This window comes from Erinaceus europaeus, chromosome 16 (genome assembly GCF_950295315.1).
Source record: "Erinaceus europaeus chromosome 16, mEriEur2.1, whole genome shotgun sequence".
Lineage (NCBI taxonomy): Eukaryota > Metazoa > Chordata > Mammalia > Eulipotyphla > Erinaceidae > Erinaceus > Erinaceus europaeus.
This window is the reverse complement of record NC_080177.1, coordinates 24,830,625-24,858,244: the sequence shown is the minus strand read 5'-3', so window position 1 is coordinate 24,858,244 and position 27,620 is coordinate 24,830,625. Positions and strand designations below refer to the sequence as shown.

Below are 27,620 nucleotides of genomic sequence, written 5' to 3'. Positions count from 1 at the left end.
CCCCTTCCCCTTTCCCCTTCCCTTCCCTTCCCTTCCCTTCCCTTCCCTTCCCTTCCCTTCCCTTCCCTTCCCTTCCCTTCCCTTCCCTTCCCTTCCCTTCCCTTCCCTTCCCTTCCCTTCCCCTCCCTTCCCCTCCCCTCCCCTCCCTTTCCCTTCCCTTCCCTTCACTCCTCTACCTTCTCTCCTCTCCCCTTCCCTCCCCTCCCCTCCTCTATCTCCACTCTCCTCCTCTCCCTTCCCTCCTCTTCCCTTCCCTTCTCTCCCTCTGCTCCCTACCCTCCTCTCCCTTCCCTCCCCTTCCCTTTTCTCTTCTTTTTATTTTTTCTCTTCTCTTCTCCCCTTCTCTCTTTTTTTTTTCCATATCTTCAATTTAAAATCGCCTTCTGTAATTCACTAAGACCCAGTCTTAACTGCCTTTCTTTGAGATCTTGCTTGCTCACTCCTCAACACTGACTCTCTTGTTTTATTTTGCCACCAGGGTTATCACTGGAACTCTGTGTTTACATGACTATTTTGCTACCATTGAACTCTTTTCCTCCCTCCCTTCCTTCCTTCCTTCCTTCCTTCCTTCCTTCCATTCTCCCTCTCTTTCTTTCTCTTTAGACAGAGGGCAAGAGGTAAGAAGGGAGAGAGAGGGAGAGAGAGAGAGAGAGAGAGAAGGAGAAACACCACAGCACTGAAAATGTATGCTGTACTAGGTGAACTATTTCTGGGTCCCACAGGATATGCATGTGAGCAGTCCTCCCTCCCTGGCACCACTTAGAACTAGAACTGAATGGTGCTTTGGTTTAAAAACAAAGCAAAGGATACAAACGAAAACAAATCCTTCTGACTGAGATGAAGGAATTACACGACTTATCTTGTGCCCATTTAGTCTTTCTTCCTTGTTTACTCACTTTATCACAGTGTAGATCTTAGGGCAGATATAGATTAATGATGGAACTTCTGAATACCCGAGTCCAGACCTTTTCCAGTCTTACCAGCCAAGCACATTTTCAAACCAAGTCACAGGACCATCATCACAGGACTTTAGATATGGGCATTCTGACTTGTTTGTTCGTTTGTTTGTTTTTTCACATTTTGATTTGCTAGTGAAGGCCCACCCACAATTAGTCCACATAAAGATTTTCTTCTTGTATATATTCAATGGTGTTGAATATGTGATTTTCCAGCAGAAGATATCACATCCATGAAGTTCCTTAACAATCCTTTGAATCTTCTGATTAGTAGTCAACTGACTTCTTTCTGAAGGCTTACCAGTATTTAGTAGAGATAATTTCTCCCAGTATATGAAAGATTTTTTCCACATTCAGTACCTATATGATTTTTCTTTTGTGGGAACTCAAGAAGTTGTGGCACAAGAATTCTTCTTACTCCTTTTATACTGCCTCCCCCCCCCCCCCATGGGGGACGGGGCTGTAACTGAGCTTTCACTGCTCTGGACTGACATTTTTTGTGAAATAGAGATAAAGATAGAGAGAGAGAGATGAAGACACCCCAGCACTTTAGCTTCCATTAGTGTGGTAGGGACAAGGCTCAAACCTGGGCAAAGCAGGTGCACTGTCTAGGTGAGCTATTTTGCCAACCCCCTTCTTTTTTTACTTTTTAACTTTTTTAAAAATATTTATTTTATTTATTTATTCCCTTTTGTTGCCCTTGTTGTTTTATTGTTGTAGTTATTATTGTTGTTGTTGTTGTTGGATAGGGCAGAGAGAAATGGAGAGAGGAGGGGAAGACAGAGAGGAGGAGAGAAAGACAGACACCTGCAGACCTGCTTCACCGCCTGTGAAGCGACTCCGCTGCAGGTGGGGAGCCGGGGTTCGAACCGGGATCCTTATGCCGGTCCTTGTGCTTTGCGCCACCTGCGCTTAACCCGCTGCGCTACAGCCCGACTCCCCTTTTTTTTACTTTTTAATCCCAGATGCTCTTGAACATTGTTAGTAATAGCTGTCCAATCCTGAATCATGCTAAATGCTTTATCCTCAGTGAACAACTTGCTTTGAATTAAAGTCATATTTATTTTTTGTTTTATTTACTTTGAGAGATTTGTTTTATGAGAGAGAGAGAGAGAGATTCCAGAGAGTACTATTCTGGCATATGCTGTGCTCAAGAGCTAACCATGGCTTCATGTATGCGAGTCCTGTACTCCACCCATTGAACAGCCTCCCTAGACATTAATTATTATTATTAAATCTAAGTATGTTAAGGTAGAGTTAGACTACTTTCTGTGAGACACAGGATAAGTTATTTGAAGTTGCAGTATTGGGAAACCATTTATCTTATACTGACCCAGTTCTTTAGACTAAATATTGACTTGCTGTAGCATCAATTCTTCAGTTACATATCTGAATGCCATACAGTTAAGTAACAGCTTTTTTTCTTATCTATCAGCTTAGTGTGATAGCCACTCTTGCAGCTGAAACTAATGAGGGATATACAGAGTGTTTCATGGTTAAATTTGTACTTTTACCTATGATATTTGTTAATGTTACAAAATATATCAACATTAAAATTTTATAGCAAAAGTATTTGTTAATCTTGTCGCTCTTATTGTGGTGAATTTCTTATTGTGAAAGTATGGGCTAAGTATTTATCAACATGTGCTTAATTTTTATAGGTATAATGAACAAGCAGAGATATTAGTGTTTACTTAAGTCTTTCATAATTTCATTTACATTGGGCATCAATTTATTTATACTGGGTATCAACTGATAGGTTAATTATTATCAACTACATACCATTACTTAAAAGAACTATTTAATGTGTGCTTACTACATAGAGTATACTTTGAAAAATATTCATGTACTACCTCATGTAATAATTTAGTAATTTTTAGTATGACACTGTTTTCAAGCTGGTGATAGTTCAGATTCCCCATGACTTAGTAGAATATGAGTAATGGTGACTAGATGTGGCTTATTGAGAAAACATAGCATTAGAGTACAGAATTATTCCCTTTGATTAATTTATTTTCAGAGAGATAAGAGAGAGAGAGAGAGGGAGAGAGAGGGAGAGAGAAAGAGAAACACAAGAGAAAAGAAAAGGAGGTGCTGGGAATTGAACCTGGGGTGTCATGAATGTGCAACATATGGTCTGCCTGTTGAACCACATCCCTGATTGCAATTCTGCCCTCTCAATAGTGAGAAAATGTGGTCTTTTGTATAAGCAGAGAATTTTGAGTTATGATATTATACTATGAATTTGTATAATCTAGCTCTGTCAGTCATGATATTTCTGCTACAGTCCTCAATAGGAAATTTGAACACATACAATGAACTGATATATGTCGTATAATCTCACACTTAGAACATCTATGAATACTGCTTGTGTTTGTTCTAGTACTACGTTCTATTGAATTGGACTTTACTTCCCTGTAACTGGGAGATATTTCTTTATAAAAGCACAGCTGGGGGAGTCGGGCTGTAGCGCAGCGGGTTAAGCGCAGGTGGCGCAAAGCTCAAGGACCGGCATAAGGATCCAGGTTCGAACCCCGGCTCCCCACCTGCAGGGGAGTCGCTTCACAGGCGGTGAAGCAGGTCTGCAGGTGTCTGTCTTTCTCTCCCCCCTCTGTCTTCCCCTCCTCTCTCCGTTTCTCTCTGTCCTATCCAACAACGACGACAATAATAACTACAACAATAAAAACAATAAGGGCAACAAAAGGGAATAAATAAAATAAAATATTAAAAAAAAAAAGCACAGCTGGAATTTCTTCCTTGGGGAAATCTGAATTGTAGAGTTATAAGCAAACAGTAGGTTCAAAGTAGGCAATATAATGAGCACATTCAAGGAATTACTAAGCACTTATATAACATTTCATGTTTTATAGCCATATTCATTAATTTACATAAGTCTCTTGGAAGGTGACAATGTTATTGTATCTGTTTTATAAGTAAGATACAAAATCTAGACAAATTAAGTGGCAAAAAGAAAGATAAATTCAAATATTTAGGTTTTATCTTGTAACAAATTTCTTAATTGGGAAAAAAAAGTAAAGGATTTCTGTTTTGTTATATGCATGGTGATATATATATATATGTGTGTGTGTGTATTTTTTTTTGTTTTCATATTTATTTATTTACTTATTTTGGTTATGTGGCTCAAAGGCCTTCCAAAACAAGTTGCAGTGAATAAATATCTGAATTTATTAGCTTGTGGATAAAATCCAAGTTATCACTTCTCCATAAAATGTTGTATATGTCATGTTTAGCAGATTGGTGGATTTATCTATTGTGTGGTCAGTATTAACCTAGATAGAATCTAAAGTGAGGCTAACAAAAGTGTGTCCTTGGAAATCAGACACTGCCTGTAGGTTTCTCTCTCTCTATCTCAACTTTATTAGATATTTAATATCGATATACAAAATTACAAGATAACAGGGGTACAGCTCTGCATCAACCTGACCACCACAGTTCTGGATCCCCATTTTCTCCTTTAGAAGCTACAGTAGTTCTCCTAAGGCCGCAGATATGGGATAACTTATTTCTACAACTATCTGTCTATATTTGCCCATTTTTTTCTATGATGCCATCTTCTTTTCCTTTCCAAGTCATACATGCACCTATTACTATATACAAATGTTCCTCCTTTTTTCCTCTTCTCTCTCCAGGTCCTATAGAGTTGGAGTTAAGAGCCCTCTGATCATCTTCCCCTTGTTATTTCTGCCCTACTGGGAGTCTGGAGCAAAATTCTTTATGGGTGCAGAAGGTGGGAGTTCTGGCTTCTGTAATTGCTTTTCCACTGGGCATGGGGAAAAAAAAATATCCCTAGTGGGGCAGGTCTCTGAAGAGGTGAGGTCCCAGGACACATTGATGAGGTTGTCTGACTAGGGAAGTCAGGATAGAATCATGATAGCACCTGCAACTTTGTGGCTGAAAGGTGTTAAGTTATAAATTAGGACAAAATGATTAGTGAACAGGAATCACAAAGTAGGAATAGAGTAGATGAGAATAAGGACTTTAGGGTAGAAGTAACATAGGAAGTCTATTTTAGGTATGTTCCTAGTGGCCAATAACTATCATGGTTTTTGCTTAAAAGTTTGATAGCTAACATGGAATTGGGCAAAAATATTGTCTAAAAAGATGATGTCAGAGTTGAGAAAAGGGCTAGAAAGTTGGATTAGGGCAGAAAGTAACTCCCAATCTTGAAGAAAATCTAGAATAAAATTACTGTTGACTGCTTCTACCTGAGCCAGAGCCCATATTTATTTATATTTAGCACAGGAGCCTGTGCAACCTCTGAGTCTCCGTGGGTCTGTGCTCGCAGTTCCTGATCACAACTGGGAACATTCTAGGCTGCACTCATCTCAGGACCAGTCTTCCTCCAGTGGCAGAGTAGGATAACTCAGCCTTCCTTTGGAGAGTGGGGCAGTCCCTACCATTGCTACTTTATAGTGAGGACAAAGTCCTGGAGAGTAGGGCTCTTTCTCTATGCCACTCTTAGTCTTTGTATTTTCCTCCCCTCTCACCCCACTGATAGAATAGCAGATGTCTGCTAAAGAGAAATTGACTTTCCCAGAATCTTAAAAAAAAAGTGAAAAAGAAAAAAAAATCACTCAGACTCCTAAGTAACAAACATGGTAAAACGTGTTCAATTAACTTTTTTTTTTTTAACTATTTATTTCCTTTTGTTGCCCTTGTTTCTTTTTATTGTTGTAGTTACTATTGTTGTTGTTGTTGGATAGGCCAGAGAGAAACAGAGAGAGGAGGGGAAGACAGAGAGGGGGAGAGAAAGACACCTGCAAACCTGCTTTACTGCTTGTGAAGTGAATCCCCTGCAGGTGGGGAGCCAGGGGTTTGAACTGGGGGCTCGAACCGGGATTCTTATGCGGTCCTTGCGCTTTGCGCCATGTGTGCTTAACCTGCTGCGCTACCGCCTGACTCCTTCAATTAACTTTTCTTTCACAGAGTCCACAGAAACTGCTTGAATACTCTGTGGTATGGTCCTAAGGCCGTGAAGAGTGATGTTTAAAAATAAATATACTCTTAAGATGCTGTTTACATAAGTGCTGTTCTTTAAAATAGGCACTCTTTACTTAATTCAACAACACTGTCACTACAAAATATATTTTTAGAAATTGTCCTTTTGGATTTACTTTAGAAAGCATTTACGAACTGTAAAGGAAAACAGTCTCATATTTGCTTAGTTACACAATGTTTTTCTAATCAACAACCCTCTTCCCCCAAAGAAATGCATAACTTAGAAAGATTACTACTGACCTTTTCACCAACCTTTGTTATGCATCCATGCCCTCTCCCTCTCTCTTTCTTTTGCAAAATCAGTTCTATGCTTAAATAATAAATATGTACTATGGGGGTGGGGTGGGCGATGACTTACTCAGGAGAAAGCACACTTTACCATGCCCGAGGCCCTGGGCTTGAGTCCCCCCCTCCCACCCATGGGTGGGTACACCATACAAAAGAGGAAGCTTTAGGAATACTGGGATAGTGCTTTGATATTGCTCTCCCTTTCTTCCATTTTATATCTGGAAAAAAGAGAGAATAGTAAAAGTCTGCCAGGATAGGTGGAATCACGCAGGCAGGATGTTCCAGCAAAGCTCTGGCTGAAAAAATAAATGTCATCAATGAGGATATTTATTTATTTTTTAAGCCTTTTATTTGAAAATAATTCAGGCTTCCCAAGAAGTTACAGAAATAAATACAGAGTTCCTAAATGTTTTTCACTCAGTTTCCCCTAATGTTAACTTAAGCATAGTGCAGTTATCAAAATCAGAAACTCAACATTGATAAAACACTATTTGCTAGTCAACTGATATTATTTATGGATAGATCTGCTGCCTTCATGGCTGCATGTCCCCCCCCCCCCCCAAGAATACAACATATAATGCAAAACCAGGGACTATGAAAAAAAATTTTAAATACTTGAAAAACTGTGTTTGCCTATATATGTTAAATTAAGACAAATGAAAATCTAGAGAATATATTACCTAGATTGTTATCTCAATCAGGTAGGTCCCTACAAATAAGAAAACAATGACTAACACTCTAGTAGGAAATAATGAATAGGTCAGACAGATCATAGAGAAGTAACCTCAAATGGTTTAGTTTAAAAAAGATGTCCAAGTTAACTCATAATTAAGATTAAATAAAATGGTATATATTAGGCTACTGATCAAGAGGATTATTATAGAGTTGAGGAAGAAGTTGATCATATACTTCTAGTAGATTCATAATTAGCACAACTTTTCTAAAGGACAATATATGAAAAATTTACAGGTACATATATTTTTTGACTAAGCAATTCCATTCTATTTCTGTAAAGCAGTTCCAATCTTGGGAATTTTCCTGCGTTTGTACCATTACTAAAATAAATTATTGTCATAAGCATAATTATTGCATCATTATAGTAGCTAAAATAGAAAAGTGGGCTGGGGCAGCACAGCTGGCTAAGCACACATGGCGCAAAGTGCGTGGACTGGCCTAAGGATTCCAGTTTGAGCCCCCCAGCTCCCCACCTACAGGGGTGTCACTTCACAAGCGGTGAAGCAGGTCTGCAGGTGTCTCTCTTTCTCTCCTCCCTGTCTTCCCTTCCTCTCTCAGTTTCTCTCTGTCCTATCCAACAGCAATGGCAACAATAAAACAATAACAAGGGGCAACAAAATGGGACAAAATGGCCTCCAGGAGCAGTGGATTTGTAGCGCAGGCACCGAACCAGAGATAACCCTACAGGCAAAAAAAGAAAAGGAAAGTGTAAGTGTTTATCAGTGGGAAATTATAAAACATTCTATGGTATACTATGCAGTATACTACTCTACTTTTTAAAAGAATGAAAAAATATGGAGTGACAAAAAGACCATCAGAAAGATTAATAAAACCAAGAGCTGATTCTTTGGAAGGACAGATAAAATAGAGAAAAACCATTGGCTACACTCACCAAGAGAAAAAGAGAGAAAACTGTGGTAAAATCACTCATAAATGAGAGAGATGTTACAACTGATGTATAGATACAAAGGATGATGCAAAATTACTATGGACACCTATATGCAAATAAACTTGACAACCTAGAAGAAATGAACACATTCCTAGAGTTATACCAACTACCAGTCTTGACATGAGAAATATATAAACCCTACAGGCCAGTTATTAGCACAGAAATTGAAACAATAATCAAAAGCCTTTCCAAGAACAAAAGCCCAGGTCTAGATGACAACAACCAAGACCAAGTGGGATTCATCCCTGGCAAACAGAGATGGTTCAGCATTCGGAAGTCAATTAATGTAATACACCATATCAGCAAAAAGAAATATAAACATCACATGGCATAAAGAAGTTATGGGACATATACTCAATGGATATATTGTGTCCTTTCAGATAAATATGTATGGAACTGGAGGAGATTGTGCTTAGTGAGGTAAATAGGAGGTGAAGGACAACTACTAGAGGATTTTACCCATGTGGAAAATATGAATTGAACACAAGAACTTGAAAAGAAGAAAAAACAATCAACACATATCTAAGACTGAAGAACTATGGTGGTTATTGTTGTGGGTGGAGGGCACAGATCTTTGGTGATGAGAGTGGTGTACAACTATATGCTATTGGGAGTGGCAATAGCGCAGTGGGTTAAGTGCACGTGGCGCAAAGCGCAAGGACCGGTTTAGAGATCCCAGTTCGAGCCACCTGCAAAGGGCACACTTCACAGGCGGTGAAGCAAGTCTGCAAGTGTCTATCTTTCTCTAACCCTCTCTGTCTTCCCCTCCTCTCTCCATTTCTCTCTGTCCTATCTAACAATGACGACATCAATAATAACTACAATAAAACAACAAGGGTAACAAAAGGGAGTAAATAAATAAATATTTTTTAAAAAGCTTTCCTTTAAAAAAAAAGAAGTATATGTTATTATCTAGTAATCTTATCAGTCATTATTAAATCAATATGTCAAGGAAAAATATGCAGTGATAAAGGAACAAAATCCAAGATACCAAAATCCAAGATACATTGTTAAATAAAAAATATAAAGTGAGGGTGGGGAGATAGATTATGACTTTTATGCCCGAGTCCCCAGGTTCAATCCTTGGCACCACCATCCAGAACTGACCAGTGCTCTGGGGGATGTCTCTTTTTTTTCTTTTTCCTTTCTCCACCCCCTTAACTTCCTACCCCCCCCATCAAATAAAAACTTCATTTATTTATATGTGATTAATTAACTTATTTTAAAAGTAAATTAAATTTCTTTTTTTTTTTTTAACCAGAGCACTGCTCAGCTCTGGTTTATTATGGTGGTGCTGGGGATTGAACCTAGGAACTTAGAGCCTCAGGTATGAAAATTGTTTGCATATCCATTTGCATACTCTTTCACTCTACATACATAACTCTTAAAAAGAATGTAAAGTAAGAACAGTATGTCTTAATATGCTACTCTCGTATAAATTGCACACTTAATTTATCTTTATAAGATTGTTTCTAGGAAAGATACTTGGTGCCCAGGAAATAGGGAAAAAAGAGTGATTTTTATCTTTACTGCACACCCCTATCTTACATCAAACTCAATTTTTGCCTGTTCCACAAAACTAAAATTAACCACATAAAGTCAGAAGTGTATACTTTTTAAGAAAATAAAATGATTCCAATTAATAGTTGCATTTGTAAATGCTACGGAAAGATCTTCATGCACAAGAAGCTGTGTGAAATTCCACTTATCTATCTCAGCAGGATAAAAAGACTAGTTGGATCTGCTCTGATTTGACTCTTGTTTCTGCACAAGATAAATACTTCAAAATGATACATTAGCTCCCCTGGCTGTGTGATTAGTGGGCGATAGGTCAGAGAAGGAGGGTAAGCTGCTTAAATCATTTAGTAAATAGATGGTTGGGGAGTGGAGTTCTTCCCATTAACTTTTAAAAAAGAAATTGGTAATGGTGGCATATTGTATGATAAACACATATAAAGACTGGAGCTATTCTTTTGGAAATGTCTTTAAATGGATGAAGGGAATGCAAACTCAATTCTTTTCCATTATGTAGGTCCAACTTTATTTTTCCTTTCCTACCATGGAATTGCTAGGCAGTCCTGACTAAGCAGTTTCATCCAATTTGACAGTCATGGAAGTAACTTTCTTATTTAGAGTGACAGATTATTGAACCTTTGGGTAACCTTAAGTTATTAAGTGTTAAATCAAAATTTACAAATAATAAAATCAAGGTGGTATGATTTTACTCATAGTGGATGAGTATAACTACTTTTTGAAGCCAGGTAAGAATTTTTCCTGAGGTAAAATAATGGAGTATCTCTCTGAGTTTGCAAACTGCTTTTGTTTATTTTGACTACTGGATAGGCCTTACAACTTAGTATTGATATTAAAGGAGAAGACAGTTTTCTTCCTCTCATTTTAATGATGAGGTAAAGCTACAGTTGAAAGAGGTTATATGAGCTCTTGCAGCAGTCAGGTGACAAAACTCAGTTTTTCCCATACAATTTTTGATTGGATAAGAAATGTATCCTTCCTTACTACTATGATTTCATCCTGAACTCCCTGGGCAGATAGCTACACAACTTTTCCTCGAACCTCACCTCTTCAGAGCCCTTGTCCACTAAGGAAAGATGGAAACAGGTTGGGGATATAGACAGATCCATGTCCAGTGGAGAAGCAGTTACAGAGGCCATACCTTCCACCTTCTATCCCCATAAGGAATTTTGGTCCATACTCTCAGAGGAGTAAATGTTAGGGGAAGATGACCAAAGGGCTCTTGACTCCACTTCCATCAGGGCCTGAAGAGAGAAGAGAAAGAAAAGAAAAAAGGAAGAATGTTCAGAGTAGTAGGTGTGACTTAGAAAGGAAGAGAAGGCAGGACCAAAGGAAAAAAAAAAAGGAAAATACACGTAAATATAGATAGATAGTTATAGAAATGGTAGCCAACACATTGTGATCTTGGGAGCACTAAATGCAGTTTCCAGTGGAGGGAATGGGGGCACAGAATTCTGATGGTGGAAAATGTATGGATGTATACCCTTGTTACCTTATTCTTCTTCTAGCGTTTGCCCTTCTTCCGTAGCCAGTCAACAGCGTCAGGTTGAGCCTGATGTAAAGTTTCGAGACCTCCTTTGAATCTGGAGAGGTGGCAGTCGTTGACTATGTGGGTCATAGTCTGTCTGGAGCCGCAGGGGCAGTTCGGGTCGTCTCTGGCTGCCCAGCGATGGAACATAGCGGCGCACCGGCCATGGCCTGTTCGATAGCCATTGAGGAGGGCCCAGTCACAACGTGCTAGGTCAAAGCCGGGTTGACGCTTGCAGGGGTCTGTGATGAGGTGTTTGTTCTTTACCTCAGCTGACTGCCAGCTCTGTTTCCAAGAGACTGGAACAGAGAAGTTCAGTGTAGGCGTAGGGGACCAGATTGGGTGACGAGACGTCAAGCGTTGGACAGGGTGGGCGAAGATATCCGCGTATATTGGCAGGTCTGGTCGAGCGTAGATGTGGGAAATGAACTTAGATGATGCCGCATCCCGACGAATATCTGGCGGGGCGATGTTGCTAAGAACTGGCAGCCACGGAACCGGGGTGGAACGGATGGTTCCAGAAATTATCCTCATGGAGGAATATAATTTGGAATCGACCAAGTGGACATGGGGGCTACGGAACCATACTGGGGCACAGTATTCTGCAGTGGAATAGCATAATGCCAGAGATGATGATCGTAGTGTGGAAGCTCTCACGCCCCATGAGGAGCTGGCCAGTCTTGCAATGATGTTATTCCTCGCGCCCACCTTTGCTGCAATTTTTATGAGATGTTCGTGAAATGACAGGGTGCGATCGAGAGTAACGCCAAGATAGGCTGGCTGGGCTTCATGCCGGATTCTCCTATCGCCAAGCTGCACATTAAGCTCACGCGAGGCCGAGGCATGGTGTAGATGGAAAACAGATGATACCGTTTTTGCAGTGCTAGGGATTAGTCGCCATTTTTTACAGTAATCAGATATCAGAGACATGTCTTTCGTGAGTGTTTCCTTATAATTTTGTAAATCAATATTGTCAGTAATAAAAATTTTTTTTAAAAAAATAAATGTATCCTTCCTTAAAACATTACACCAGTGAGTCATATGTTTTATGAATCCCCCTGTAGTTGTTACTACACCAGCTGTAACACTACTGGGTTCTATACTAGGGACATGACAAAGTAGTCTGAAAATTGGCTTGGACTCTACTATTCCTTTCCACAGCATTCAAAACAAAAATTAATTTTGAACCAAGCAAAGGAACTGCAGAATTTAAGAGGGTGAGAAGTGAATTGTCTGTGTACATTTCTTTTTTTATCCTCTCATTTTCTTTAGTTGATGTTCTTCTCAGATGCCAGAGAGCAGTCATGGCTGCCAGATGACTGGGCTCTGTTGGCTCATCAAGGGGCTGTGGCAGAGCTTGTTTCCATGAGAGTTGGAAGGAAAGATGCAATGGAAAAAGCACATGCAGTCGTTTGTAAGTAGCTGGCTGTGTAATTCTCAGTACCCTGTGTTCCTCTAAATGTGAACTTAGCCTGATAACTTTTAGGACTAGGGCTTCATAAATTCACTAAAGTGAGCAGAGGCAGAGCACTTTGGTTAATATGTCTAAGTTTGGATGTGTAGGGAAGTTTTGCACAATTTGACTTTGGTCAATTTGATTACCAAATTGGTCATTCCTAGAGAAAAATACAAAAGGATCACAGATTCCCAAGAAAATACAAAAGTGCTTCATTTCTAGAGATATTAGAGCCATTAAGGTGTTGTAGGGGTGTATTTTTAAAAGTAAATTCCTCTCTGGGTGGTCATCCAGTTGATCTTAAATATCATGTAATCTTCCATTAAATTTGAGGGTGGGCTCTGCTCTTAAAAATATAGTTCCACTGATACCCTGACGACTTAAAGTAAAATAAATGTAATGAGCCAATAAGATTCCATAGAACCACATAAAGGCAGAGTCTATAAAGCAGTAGTGGGGGTGTGGTGGTAGCGGTGCACTTGACTGAGCGCACATGCTACAGTGCATAAGGACCCAGGTTTGAGCCCCCAATCTCCACCTTCAGGTGGGAAAGCTTTTTGAGTGATGAAGCAGTGCTACAGACCTCTTTCTCTCTCTTCCTATCTCCCTCTACCCTTTTGGTTTCTGGCTGTTTCTATCCAATAAATAAAGATTAAAATTTTTTTTTTAAGTAGTGGAAAGTTATCTATGAGGTAAAAACAAGACAACCCTATGTCATATCTTTATAATGATTATCAGTATTTATGCTCTAGTTCAACTCCGATGTTTTCTCATGCCTTCTCTAGTAACAGAGCTGCCATGAATAACTTGACTGCAGGAGTTTTAATGAAGTGGAGATTAAATTATAGACATTTACATGTCTTATAGCTATGTAGTTTGTTTGGGCTGTTAATTCTGTTCTTCTCTATAGTAGCACAAATTATCATTCTTTTTATCAGTTTTTAAGTATTCCTACTTAGCTCTTAAGTTTGTGTGGTCTAGTTTCCTGATCACTTTTACTGCTTTGACTCTGTTGTACATATTCTTTTTCTGGGGGAGCCATGGAGCACTTTAGCCTGCTAAGAAATACCTCACACACCACAGTTCTACAATTCTTCTTTCTTTCTTGTTGAATGATTCTGTATTCAAGTGTTGTGTTCATAAATCATTATTGGCAAAGATTAGAAGCAGCAATCAGAAGTGTTTAGTTCCTTTGTACAACTACATAATACCATTTCTCTCCTACTTTCCCAAGTGATTTTTTATATTGTGACACTTGTAATTAGTGTGGGACCATTGCTGAGCTGAAGTAGAGGATTCTTGTGGCAGCAGAGCTGACTTCCCCTACCCCAACTTCCTTTGCACCTAAACTCTAGCATCTGTTCTAGAAATGAACAGCTTGTTTTCCAATCAAAATTACTTCTGTAATTCAGATTTTTTTTTTTTTTAAATTAAGTACACTTTCCAATGTATATATTTTGGGACCCTTGGGTATTTGAACCATTTCCTAGTCTGCTTTCCCAGACATGAAAGATACCATGTGTGAAATATGTGGAATGAGAACATCAAGGTGTTTGGGTGGATTCTTCCTACAGAAAATATATTTGCTTTTTTTATAGTTTCTCAGTAAAGACTTTAAATTAAATAAGGAAAAGTCTAAAAGTGCCTCTTGACAAACCAAAATCTTCCAAAATATAAGCCCAACGAGCTTCCTCAAACACCACCTTCCTTATGAAACTGTATTTAATACCCTTGTGGAAAGAAAGTAGTCTTTCCCTGCTCTGCTTTTGCAAAAACACTTTTTACATACATAAAACTGTGTATCTCACATATCAGTTTGCCTCTAGTTATATGGTTTTTTTTTTTTTCTCCCTCATTTATTTCCCTTCCATCACTTAACTCATGGTAGGGCTTTGTCTTAGTTCATTTTTATATTTCCCGAACTGCTACTCTCAGAACTTTGAATATAGCCATAGGTTGAGTACCCCCAAGCCACCTGGCTTCCTATGCCTGCTGTCTCACTCACCTAGGATTTTATGCTCATAAAGCACCGTGTGCACACAGTCACAGTGACTCACTTACAAAGCTGTTTCTTCTATTAGATTGTATATTCCCTGGGACAGGGCTGTGCCCTCCATTTCCCTGGTGCCTTGCTTGGTGCTGGGACAGAGAGTATCATTAACGTTCTATTGAATGAATATTGGATTTATTCAGTGGTTAATGACCTTGATCTATATGAATATAAAAGAGTGGAGCCTGTTTTCCAAAGTTAGCTTTACTGCATAATAATAAGGCATAAATAACAATTCTGATATATGCACACTTTATTTTATTAGTGTTTTTTTTATCCTTGATGAACTATAAGTACCAAAGAATTATTCTGCTTATATCATTATGACAGGGGAAATATATTGTTTTTGATATTCAAGCAGATAAAGCCATCTGTCATCTCATAGCTTAAATTGAAATGTTACTTTTCCCTCTGACCAGTAACTCAATTTAGATTTGAAATTTTGAGTTTGCATTGTATCTGTTAATAGGATTGTCTGTTAGTTGGTCATTGTCCCCAGAAATATAAGCTCACTGTGTAAAGGCACCATGCTTCTTTACAGGTTCTTAGCATAGTGCCTGGAGAATATAGAAGACGATCAATAAGTAACTATTGCCCAGAGTATCAAAATTATAAAAATGTTAAAAGTATTTAACATTTATTTTTTTAAAAAATAAATTCCATATCTTTATTTGTGAACTGTCTTCCCCCCCACCCCCTCCAGCGTTATTGCTGGGGCTGGGTGCCTACACTGTGAATCCACTGCTCCTGGCAGGCACTTTTCCATTTTGTTGTCGTTGTTGTCGTCATTGTTATTGTTGTTATTGCTGGATAGATCAGAGAAATCGAGAGAGATGGGGAAGACAAAGAGGGGGAGAGAAAGATAAAACACTTGCAGTTCTGGGGAGTCACTTCACAAATGGTGAAGCAGGTCTGCAGGTGTCTCTCTTTCCCCTTCTCTGTCTTCCCCTCTTTCCATTTCTCTCTGTCCTATCAACAACGACGACATCAATAACAACAACAATAATAACTAGAACAATAAAACAACAAGGGCAACAAAAGGGAATAAATAAATAATTTAAAAATTAAAAAAAAATAACCTGTAGATCTGCTTCACTGCTTGTGCTCAAACCGGTATCCTTATGCCTGTCTTTGCGCTTTGCCGCTGCCTGGACTGCCACGACCCTACCAGTGAAATGTCCTTTTACTACTTGGGAAGAGTCACTGGGGCCAGTTGGTATCTAAGTGAAACACTGAAATTTGCAAAGATGGCAATGTTTACAAGCTAGAATATAGGTCTGGTCTTGTTTTTTCCCTGGATTCTTCATTAAGAAGGTGAAGCCTCAGATCTGGGCAGTGGCTCACCTTGTAGCACACATTATCATGTGCAAGAACCCAGGTTCTATCCCAAGTCTCTACCCACCCACAGTGTGGAAGCTTCATGAGCAGTGGGACAGTGATGCAGGTGTCTTTCCTACCCTCTGTCTCTCTCTCTCCTTCTGCCTCTATGATAAAGAACAGAAAAGAAAAAAAAAAGGTCATCAGGAATAGTGGAGTGAAGAGGGAGAAGAAGGGGGAGGTGGAGGGAGAGGGGAGGAAGAGAAGGAGACCATGATGATGATTAAGTTTCAATCTTTAATGATATAATCCTATTTTTTTTAATCTCAGTATTAGATTCTTACTCAGATAAATAGATTTTCCGAAAAAATAATAAAATTAGCTAGGTCATAAGAGTAAATTTTTTTTTTTTTTTTTTTACCAGAGCCCTGCTCAGCCCAGGCTTCTGGTAGTGCCTGGGAATTTGGGAATTGAACCTGGGACTTTGGAGCCTCAGGCCTGAGAGTCTGTTTGCATAACCATTATACTATCTATCCCCGCCCAAGAGTGAAATTTTGTAACTATAAACTTGTTCTTGAGAAATATGCTGTGAATGAGAATGTCATATGGTCATTCAGCTGCAGGAGACCTTTGAGATGGTTCTTTGAGATCTTCATTGTATAGACAAAGAAAGAGAAGCTCTGAGATGTTAACTCCCTTGAGATTGCAAGCTAGTCTCTGGTGGAGTCTAAAATGAAACTGATGTCTTTGGTAGCTTGTTGAAAACAATGTTTACTCTGCCTCGCTGGTTTACGTTACTTAGTGGGACAAGATGTTTACTTTCAGGCAAACACTTTTTGATGAAACCAACTATTGGAGTTGAATAGGATGAGAGTTTTGGGTGACACCTATAGCTAACATGTAAATAAAGACAAATACATTACCTTTTTCTTTATCTAGAGAGCTAGACCCCTTAGTACCATGTAGACACCAAAGAAGACCAAGAGTGATGTACTTCTCATTTAGTAAAGGAAATGAAGGGTTTCTTCAGAGTTAAACTAGAAAGTATAAAGTACTGGATCACAGTGGATATTTACACAGTTGTCTTAAAGAATATGACCCCTTTTCCTGTGCAGAAGCTTTTTAATTTGATGGAGTCCCATTGGTTTGTTTTTGCTCTTGCACTTGAGTCTTTGAAGACATTTCCAAAGCAGACAGTGTGGTGTGTTCTGCTAGTGTTTTCTTCTATATATTTTATGATTTCTAGTCCAAAATCCAGGGCTTTGATCCATTTTGAGTTGACTTTTATGTATGGTGAAGTGGGATAGTACTGCTTCAATATTTTGTATGTCTCAACCCAGTTTCCCTAGCACCATTTATTGAAAAGACTCTTCCTTTTTAATGTTCTAGGCCCCCTTGTCATAAATTAACTGTCTGTAGGTGTGAAGGCTTATTTCTGGCCCTCAATTACATCCTATTGATTGGTGTGTCTATTTTTATTTTATTGCTATGCAGTTTTGATTATTTTAGCCCTGTCTTCTTAAGTCAGAAGGAGAAGGACAAATACTGGATGACCTTTCTCACAAGTGTTATTTAAGAAACAAAAAGGGGAAATCACATGGTGAAATAGATCCATTATGGTATATTGTAACAAATCAAAGGACTCTAAAGGGGAGAATTTGGTGGGGGGGGGGGAGAAGAAAGGGGTTTAAGAACTTAATATATTATGGCAGAGGAAAATGTCAGTTGGTGGTGGGTCTCCTATGCAGACTCCTCTCATATGTGACAACAGCTGCCTTGCAAATCATTATTTTTCCCCAATCAAATTATTTAAAAATATCTATGATAGTAAAGCAAAGAAGACTTCACTATACAAATAACTAGCTGGTACTGATAGAAAAAAAAGAGTGTATGTATCAGCTATTGAAGAACCATAGACAAGGTTGAAGCACTAGGTAAAGAATGCCTGTGTTACCCTAGACATCAAGTGCTTTGCATTTCTCCAATTTTAAAAAAAATGCTTTGTTTTATTTATTTCATGTGTGTTATAGATAATTGTATATAAGAGAGGAGAGAGAAGGAGAAGGAGGAATGAGAAGCCATACACCAACCTATACATGTAGTGCTGGGGATCAAACCCAGAGCTTTGGGTATATAAGTCCTGTGCTCTATCACTTGAACTATTTCCCTGACTGTAACTTTCAGATTTTGAGGGAACTTCAGAATTGCCTGGGAAAGCTCATGGAAATATATATTGTTGGGCATTTCCTTCTAAATTTTTATGACTCAGTGATTTGTATTTTAACAAGTTCTTAGATGATACTGATGCTGACTGGGATAATGCATTTTGAGAATTACTTTCGTATAGAGATATTGGTTTTTGATTTCTATGTAATAAAACCCATAAGGTTTTAACGAATGTGAAGCTTAAAACAACACTTACTTATTAGCTTACTGATTCATTGCTTGGAAATTTGGAGCAGCTTGACTGTGTTTTCTCTCTGGCTGATGTCAAGGGGTTGATTGGCAACATTCTCATCTGGAGTCCAGGATCTTCATATATGTTCATTCCTATCAATGGCAGAATTTATTCCATTGTACGATATAGGACTGAAGTCCTATTGTCTTACCATCACAGGGGGACTCACCCCAGCTCCTAGAATTTGTTCCTCAGGGCCATGGAGGCTGCCTCCAAGGGAAAAAAAAATGCTTATCAGGCTGAAATGTATTCCTGGTGTATGCAGTAGCTGAATTTCTTTCCACATACTCATAAATTGGCATTCTGGCATCAGGCCCTATGAGTTTATTTAATGTAGATGTCTTATTACCAGGCCCCACTCTTGTTGCATTGAACAGATTAGGTTTTCAGATGACTTAGTTGAGATTCAGATGCTAGGCTTGGGTTGACTGATTTCTTTATGTAGTCAAACATTCAGATCTAGAATTCTTAAATTCTTTTGGTAAAACTTGGTAGTCAGGATGACTCTTAGTTCATGCCTTTGTCAGGTCAGGATAATCTCTCACATGATCAGAGAATAAAACTCAGTCTCTAATTCACTCTGAAAGTTGGTGAGTTGGTGACAACTATTAAAGTGAACTTTTATAAATTAAACTGAAACAAAAGATATAAATCCAATAAGCTGGAATGCCCAAAGAATTGGGGTGCTGTTATTAAAATGATAGGTAGGTGTATGCTGTACAGATAAAAGATAACAGATGTCCACAATAAGTTATGTGATCATGGTCTTTGAATATGTGGAAAAGGAGTGATATTTTCTTTTTTTTTTTTTTTTCCTCCTCCAGGGTTATTGCTGGGCTCAGTGCCTGCACCATGAATCCACCGCTCCTGGAGGCCATTTTTTTTTCCCCCTTTTGTTACCCTTGTTGTAGCTTCATTGTGGTTATTATTATTGCCCTTGTTGACACAATTCGTTGTTGGATAGGACAGAGAGAAATGGAGAGAGGAGGGGAAGACAGAGAAGGGGAGAGAAAGATAGACACCTGCAGACCTGCTTCACCGCCTGTGAAGCGACTCCCCTGCAGGTGGGGAGCCGGGGGCTCGAACCGGGATCCTTACGCCGGTCCCTGCGCTTTGCGCCACAAGCGCTTAACCCACTGCGCCACCGCCCGACCCCCAGGAGTGATATTTTCTAATGGTAGAGGACAACAGTTGGAATGTCATGGAGGCTTGATATCTTTCAGTATGAGGAAGGACATTTTAACAAATAAAGTTGTTAGACCTCCCATTTACATTAGGATTGTTTTAAAGCATATGGCTTGCATTTGAATTCCACTAGCTTAACAAAAAGAGAAAATTATTAGGAAAATACTAGGAATATGACATGAACAAAGAAAGAACTCACAAGCCACACTGTGAGAAGGGCACACAGCCCACTGGACCTCAGAAATAGTTGGAATCAGGGACTCAAATGTAGCTGGCCTGAGTTTTCCTTCTCTCACCTCTAATTCTCTCTGAGCATTGATTTAATTTTCTCTCTCTGCTGACTGTCTCTCAGGTACATCATGTGAAACATGGTTGCTAAGAGTGTTTAAATTTCACATCTCACAACACTTCATAGAAACTTGCTGTCACACTTAGAAAAATATTGGAAAAGGACTCTGGTTCAGCTTAAGCCAGGCGTCCCACTCTTGCCAAATCAACTGAAGTCAAGGGGCCAAACACTTAATTTGGTTCAAGTGCACTCTCTGGACTGAACTGTGGTATGGGGAAAAATTGACTCTTGGTAGAACCACAGCTGAGAAAAGCAGGGATATTTTTTGTGTGGAAGAGAATATGGTAGGCAGGGGGAAAAAAAATGTGTGTTACTCTGTCTCTGTGGATATGCCTGGAAGGGCTGGGTCAAGCAAAGATATTATGGAAAAGATTCTTATGTTGGTGAGAATTTGAACTGAAAGACCTTTAAGCTCTTTCAGACTTGGAGTTATAGAATTTGCATCTGCTTTCCAGGTAAGGCAGACACATATTACTTTGGGTTCATAACTGAATTTATTATTATTATTTTTTTTTTTGTGCATTGTGACTCAAGAATTCTTTTAGAAAACAGGTAATTTGCTTGTTTTTAAAAATTCCTTTAGTAACTTCTGTTTCTTTGAGAATGCAGGAAATTATTTTGTTACTTAAGAATGAATGGTCATTGGATAAGAAGTCATCCAAGTTGTGTGTCATTCCTTGTCTTTAATTCATTCCTTTTAATCACTAAGTATTATTTTTCTGTATGGATGTACCACAGTTTAATCATTCACCCTTTTAAGGATATCTAGATAGTTTGGGTTCTACTATGAATAAAATCACTATGAATATTAATATATAAATTTCTAAATAAGATTTCTCTGGTATGTTTGCCAAAAAGTGAAATCCTGGGTTACATGGTAAATTCACTTTTTGAACAAACTATATTAACTTGTAATTGGCTTACAATATTGTAAAAATTGTGTGTGTGGTTTTAATGCTTCTGTATGTGCATAAGACTCACCACACCAACACCAGAATTCTTGTGTAATGAGCATCAAAATGACCCCTTTTACCTACCTTTCTGTCCCCCACCCCTTTCCTTCTAGTAGCAACCATAGTTTTCAGGGTCTAAACATTATCTTTTGTCAGTTTGTTTGCTTTGGTTACTTATACTCCACAGATCAATGAGATTGTCTAGTAATTGTCTTTCACTTACTGACTTATGTAATGTGGTATATTCACTTCAAGTTCTGTCCATGCTGTTATAAGAGACTTGATTTCACCTTTTCTCATGCTGAGTAGTATTCCATTGGGTATATACACCACAGGTTATTTATCCAGTCATTCATTTATGGACATTTAGGTTGATTTCCTGTTTGGATATCTGAATAATGCTGCTATGAGTATAGGGATTCATATAGTTTCCAACTAGTGGTTTCATATTCTTTAGATAAATACCTAAGAGTGGTACTACTAGATCAGTAGGCATCTTGATTTCCAGCTTTTCAAAGACTCTCTATACTTTTCCATAGAGTTGGTGCCAATTTACGTCACTACCAACGTATGCAAGAGTTTTTCTCTTTTTCCCCTACAACCATGGTAATATTTGTTTCTCCATCCATTTTGATATAGACCCATTTTACTAATTGTCATTATTATTATCACTGCTATTACTATTACTATTATTATTATTATTATTTTGCCACCAGGTTTATTGCCGGTACTCTGTGTCTATATACCTACACTGTTTCTGGTGGTCTTTTTTTTTTTTAATCTTTTGATAGAGAATGATAGAGATGGAGAGGGAGAGGGAGAGGGAAAAGGAAAGCGAGAGGGAGAGGGAGTAGGGGAAGAGAGAGAGGAGAGAGAGTCTCATAGCACTGCTCCACGACTTGTGAAAGTTTCCCTCCTGCAGGTGGGGATGAGGGGCTTAAACCTGGGTCTTGGGTTGTGTTAATGTGTGTGTACTACTGAGTAAAGCACCACTCCACCAAAGCCCACCCCACTCCCTACTCAGCTCAGTTTTAGTTTCAAAAGGAATTGTCAAACAATATCCCGAATGACTAGTACATTTTCCATTCTCACCAGCAGTGTATGGGTTATCTAGTTTTTTCACATTAACACTTGATATTGTCACTTATTTTTATTTTGATGAAGATGACTCTACTTTGAAGTAACAAAGGAGTAGATTTTTGTATGTTTGTGCTTGCTATAAATAATTTTAAATTGTCAAATTACCTACTTTTCCTTTTACAGTACAGACTTGGTTAAATTTAAGATGAATAAAATAACTTTATTTGTGAGTTCAAGGGTAGTAGAATACCTCTGTCTTAGCGTGTACTCTAAAACATGTTGTTCTTTTTTGTGGTGCTAACTTAATAAATGGTTGAGAATCCAATGCTTTATCCACTGCGCCATTTCCCGGACCCCCCCCCCACTTTTTTTTTAAGTCGTTCATAGAGCTATGAACAACATTTTTTTTTAAAAAGAATTTGTTTATTTATTCATGAGAAAGATAGGCAGAGAGAGAAAGAACCAGACACCACTCTGGCACATGTGCTGCCAGGGATTGAAGTCAGGACCTCATGGTTGAGAATCCAATTAACTTAATAAATGACGTAAAGGAAATTGCAACCCTTGAAGAAGGTAGTTTCCCTTGTGTTTCAGCAAGATTTTACTACAGATTGGAAAGATCCCATGTGATTCTACTTGCATCACTGACTTCTGCAAGTAACGACACCTTCTATTACTAAATTTTCCTTTTCATGCAATGCCCAACATATGAAGAGTCCAACTATATTTTGTATTCCTTTGTTTACACTCACCTGTTGACTTCCCCTTTTGCCAGTCCATTAGTACTTTCTACAAATACTGCATATTTACCAGTGTTTCATGATTGAGCTAGTTATTTATAGTGAAGAATAGGATAGATACAGGTGTTACCCTGTGAGCTTATGTTTTCATTCTTATTGTTATTTAAAACTTTATTTAATTCAATAATGAGCATAAGAGAGAGCAAGAGAGAGAACCAGAGCAGCACACTGGCATACGCAGTGCCAGAGACCTTGTGGTTGCAAGTCAGGCTCTCTATCTGCTTTGCCACCTCCTGGTCCACTTTATTCTTATTATTAATGGCATATGTTCCTTGTGAATGTCTCGTTGATTGAATTAAATATCCTTATTTCACATCCCTTGTTACATGATCTTTCTCACTCATCCAAATGTAGTGTGTCTAAATCTCAGTGAATGATTTTAATGCTTTGGGTGTGACTGCATTCCATTTAGATGAAAACCAAGCCAAGCAAGTAATGCTTACAGGCACACACATGAGAACATGTTATAAAGAGGAAAATTCTCCTGTTCAGTAATTTTCTTGCCAGTTGGGGAGATTTTGGGCAGAGCTTTCAGTTCCCCTCAGAGTGACTGAGGATGCTAAATGTGAGATCTCAAAGGCTACCATTCACCTTCTTCTATAAAATGAAGCCCAACCACTTGAATGAGCCAATTTATCAAATGTCTTCGTCTACCCCATAGTTTTAAAATTCTCGGTCTTATAAAACTTATAAAAACGGTGACTGGCATAAATAAGGTACTTTTTCCTATCTGTAAACTTCCTGCTTTATTGTTAGTCTGTTTTAAATGTGCCTTGCATAAACAGAGAAATGCTATTGATAGAATAGAATTTGAACTATGTTAGTTAAAAAAAATGAAAATTAGTTTTAAAAAAATATTGTGAGTTGACTATTTTACTTCAAGTTGGATTCTTTGCTCTTCAGTGACCTGTCTGGTTTTGATTTTTGTGAACACGTTCACATATGACAATTGGAGAAAAAGCTGCTGTATTTTTTATAGAGTTTGTTGGGTCAAGCTTATACAGCTGACTGTTCTGAATGTGTTTTGTGTTGAGAATACAGAGAATTGGGTGATCCACCCTTTAATATATAAACTAGCAAACTCTAGCCCATGGGGCAAACACAGGTTTGCCAACCATCTTGTAAATCATTTGTTATTGCAATATAACCACACTTGTCTCTGGCTACTTTTGCACTATCAGTATTTCAATGGTGACTATATAGCCCACAAAGCCTAAAGTTTGTATTATCTTGTCCTATATAGAAATAGTTTTCTGAACCCTGCTGTAACAGCAGAAAGCTGGAGGGTTGTGTTCCCTTTTAACAGCGATCACTTCTCTTTCCTTAAAGGGGGTAATTTAAAAAACAAAACCATTTTATAGATACTGCCCTGCAATAGGACTAGCTGTAGGCATGGACAGTTGCTGCAGGGTTTTTTGAGGAGGGGAACAAGAGTGGTCTATTTTTCAGGACTACTAAGGGCCCTCTGTGCATGACTGACTGGCATTCTCTAATGGGGGCCTTCCTTGCCTTGAAATTCAGCCTGTTGCTGCTTCTCTGAGATGGAATGCGCATTCACAAATAAGGCTCTCTATTAGTCATGGTGCATTTCCTGGGCCCTGGAGACTTAGCCATGACATCACCAAGGACCAATGAGAAAGGATTCTCTGTAGGGCAAGCCCCAAACCTCTTTGCAGGACTATAGACTATGTGTTCTGTTCTTAGCCCTCAGGGTGCGATTTGAGACTCTCTTCCTCATCCAGTCTTATTCTGGGTTTAAAAAGTCCAACTTCCAAGAGGCTAAAACAGGCTTGAAAATCTGCAGAGCTGGAGGCAGATTCCAATTTAGTGTTTTTTTCCAGGGCTCAGGTTTTTATTCCCACAGTTTTCCACTCCTAATGACGTTGTTATTTCATGTGGTGATGGGTGGGTGGTGAAAGATGAAGTCTGCATTAGATAAAAGACACTTGGCAGTTAAAATCTCTGGATAAGTATAGGTTGGTGGCATAACAAAATCAGAAGCATATTTTGCCATTCTGTTACATTGCTTTTGTGTGGAGTTTAACATAATAAAACAACATCTTTTAACAGCAAAGGCTCCTAGCAAAATTAGTGTGGCTTAGAATAGGGCAATTTAAAAAGAAACTTTACTGAGGGGATTAGTAACTCATTAAATCTTTTATCTTCAAGAAGAACATAAACCTTTAAAAACTTTTTTTTTCCTTAGGATTTAAGCATTTTGGATAAAATCTGTCTCTCTCTGCTTCCTAATTTGTATATGTACATGAAAACGATTTGTAGAATTGTTCTCAGGAATAATTTTGTTAATTCTGTGTACCAGAAGTGCATTGAAAGATTTGTTTTATAGTAGGCAATAACTCATTTCTTCTTTGTTAACAAGCTATAATTGTAAAGTCCCCTGTTTAGAAATTATTCTGGGAAATCAAGCCCCAGAACTCAGCGTGAGATTGCACTGCACAGACATTCATAGTATTTGATTCAGTATTTGAACCCTGGAGTTATGCTTTTCCAATCACCATAGGCAATCTATAGTTGGATGAGAAGGAAACCTTCTGTATTTCTTTATTTATATTGGATACTTTTTAAAAAATTTTATTTTATTTATTTATTCCCTTTTGTTGCCCTTGTTGTTTTATTGTTGTAGTTATTATTGTTGTTGTCGTTGATGGATAGAACAGAGAGAAATGGAGAGAGGAGGGGAAGACAGAGAGGAGGAGAGAAAGACAGACACCTGCAGACCTGCTTCACCGCCTGTGAAGCGACTCCCCTGCAGGTGGGGAGCCGGGGTTCAAACCGGGATCCTTATGCCGGTCCTTGTGCTTTGCGCCACCTGCGCTTAACCCGCTGTGCTACAGCCCAACTCCCTTGATACTTTTTGATGAAGCCTAAGAGAAATTTGGAAGTAGGCATTTTTCTGTTAGTGTGTTTTCTGTGACTGCCATCACTACAAGATTATTATGCTTCTGTGATTACAGAGGATTTTAAAAATTACATGATAGCACATTAATTCATTTCTATTTTCTTTTTTTTTTAATTTTTTTTTAAATATTTATTTTATTTATTGATTCCCTTTTGTTGCCCTTGTTGTTTTATTGTTGTAGTTATTATTGTTGTTGTTGTTGTTGGATAGGACAGAGAGAAATGGAGAGAGGAGGGGAAGACAGAGAGGAGGAGAGAAAGACAGACACCTGCAGACCTGCTTCACCGCCTGTGAAGGGACTCCCCTGCAGGTGGGGAGCCAGGGTTCGAACCGGGATCCTTGTGCCGGTCCTTGTGCTTTGCGCCACCTGCGCTTAGCCCACTGCACTACAGCCCGACTCCCCATTTCTATTTTCTAAGAGCGAATATGCCAGCAATTAAAGGAATTTCCTCTGGAACTGTGTACTGTGCTATAAAAGAGGATACTTTCTAGCACTTCAACGATCCTGCCTAAAAGATCTCTGTGCAGTTCAAAACAATAATTATTAAAATTTCAAAACACCTCTTAGAGATATTCTAAATAGTTGAAGAAACCAAGGTACAGGATTGGAGATAATTGTGTAATGGTTATGCAAAAGGCTTTTTTCCTACCTAAGGTTTTGTGGTCCCAGGTTCAGACCCCAGCACCAACATAAAACAGAGCTCAGCAATACTTTGGTTAAAGAAAAAAAGAAAAGAGGGGGCTGGGTGGTGGTGCACCAGGTTAAGTGCACATAGTATGAAACACAAGGACCCACACATGGATCCTGGTTCGAACCCCCTGGACCCCCATCTGCAGGGGGATCATGTCACAAATTGTGAAGCAGGTCTGCAGGCATCTCTCTGTCTCTCCCCTCTCCTCTCAGTTTCTCTCTGTCCTGTCCAAAAAAAAAAAAAAAGCCACAGGAGTGGTGAATTTGTGTTGCAAGCACCAAGCCCCAGCAATAACCCTGGAATCAAAAAAAAGAAAGAGAGAAAGAAGGGGTCAGGCGGTAGCACAGCTGGTTAAGCACACATGGCATAAAGCGCAAGGACCAGTGTAAGGATCCTGGTTTAAGCCCCGGCTCCCCACCTGCAGGAGAGTCCCTTCACAGGCAGTGAGGCAGGTCTGCAGGTGTCTATCTTTCTCTCCTCCTCTCTGTCTTCCCCTCCTCTCTCCATTTCTCTCTGTCCTATCCAACAATGACAACAAAAACAATAACTGCAACAGTAAAAAATAAGGGTAACAAAAGGGAAAATAAAAAAAGTGAAAAAGAAGGCAAAAAAGAAAGAAAGAAAGAAAGAAAGAAGGAAAGAAAGAAAAGAACAGTGGTACAGAAAGAGCTACTCTTCTGCTTCCCTCATTCCTAGAAACAGATAACTTGAGTGCATTAATCATGCTTGTTTAAACCCTTCAAGGGACATTCCTCTGTGTCTTTACATAAAATTCTTCTCTTCTTTTGACAGCTTCAAGCTTTGCCTTATTAACAACAGTACTTCTTTTACACATCTCTTTGATTGGGACAAGACACACACACACAAAAATCAGGTTAGTTTAGTGAAGCAGAACTGGAGTCAGCCTTGAAAGGCCTCAGTTCCCTAAGGGAGAAAGGTGTGGGGCTGGGAACTGAGTGAGCTCTCCTACTGCCTCATTTTTGTCAAAGGTTTGAACTCTCCTCAACTCTTTCCCTCCAAGGTCTCCCACCTGAACTAATATTTGCCAACTCTTAGAGGGTTGTCCTGAAGACTAGTGAGTTAGAGCTTGATATAATGCTTCAGCCTTTTAGAAGAAAGGCCTTAGCTTACATAAAGATTCACTTAATATTGACCCCCATACTGGTCATATGTTTCTTGACTGAGCAGTAGACATCCTTGGATTAGGTTAGCTAGCGCCGCCCCCCCCCCCCCCCCCCCCCAGTGAAGACAGACACTCTGGAATGAGGTTGGTTGCTGGTTTGAAATGTTGAAAGCCTGAGCGCCTACACAGTAATATCTTCTTTGTTTTCCTGCTAATTGGGGTGGGGGGT

The 27,620-nt window shown here is 38.9% G+C and overlaps 1 protein-coding gene and 1 long non-coding RNA gene across 11 annotated transcripts in view; both read left to right on the top strand.

The window, feature by feature from the left end:
- Positions 1-27,620, top strand: part of RAD51B (RAD51 paralog B) — a 975,550-nt gene that overhangs the window by 277,510 nt on the left and 670,420 nt on the right. Inside the window, exon 8 of one of the 10 annotated variants that reach the window (XM_060174765.1) lies at positions 12,281-12,422. The exons of the other annotated variants lie outside the window; for them this stretch is intronic. Coding sequence (XP_060030748.1) covers positions 12,281-12,422 — 142 coding nt within the window. The remainder of the gene's footprint in view (positions 1-12,280; positions 12,423-27,620) is intronic. 10 annotated transcript variants of the gene reach the window in all.
- LOC132533422 (uncharacterized) overlaps positions 20,005-27,620 on the top strand; it is a 52,473-nt gene continuing 44,857 nt past the window's right edge. Inside the window, exon 1 of the long non-coding RNA XR_009545296.1 lies at positions 20,005-20,278. This is a non-coding gene — a long non-coding RNA (uncharacterized LOC132533422). The remainder of the gene's footprint in view (positions 20,279-27,620) is intronic.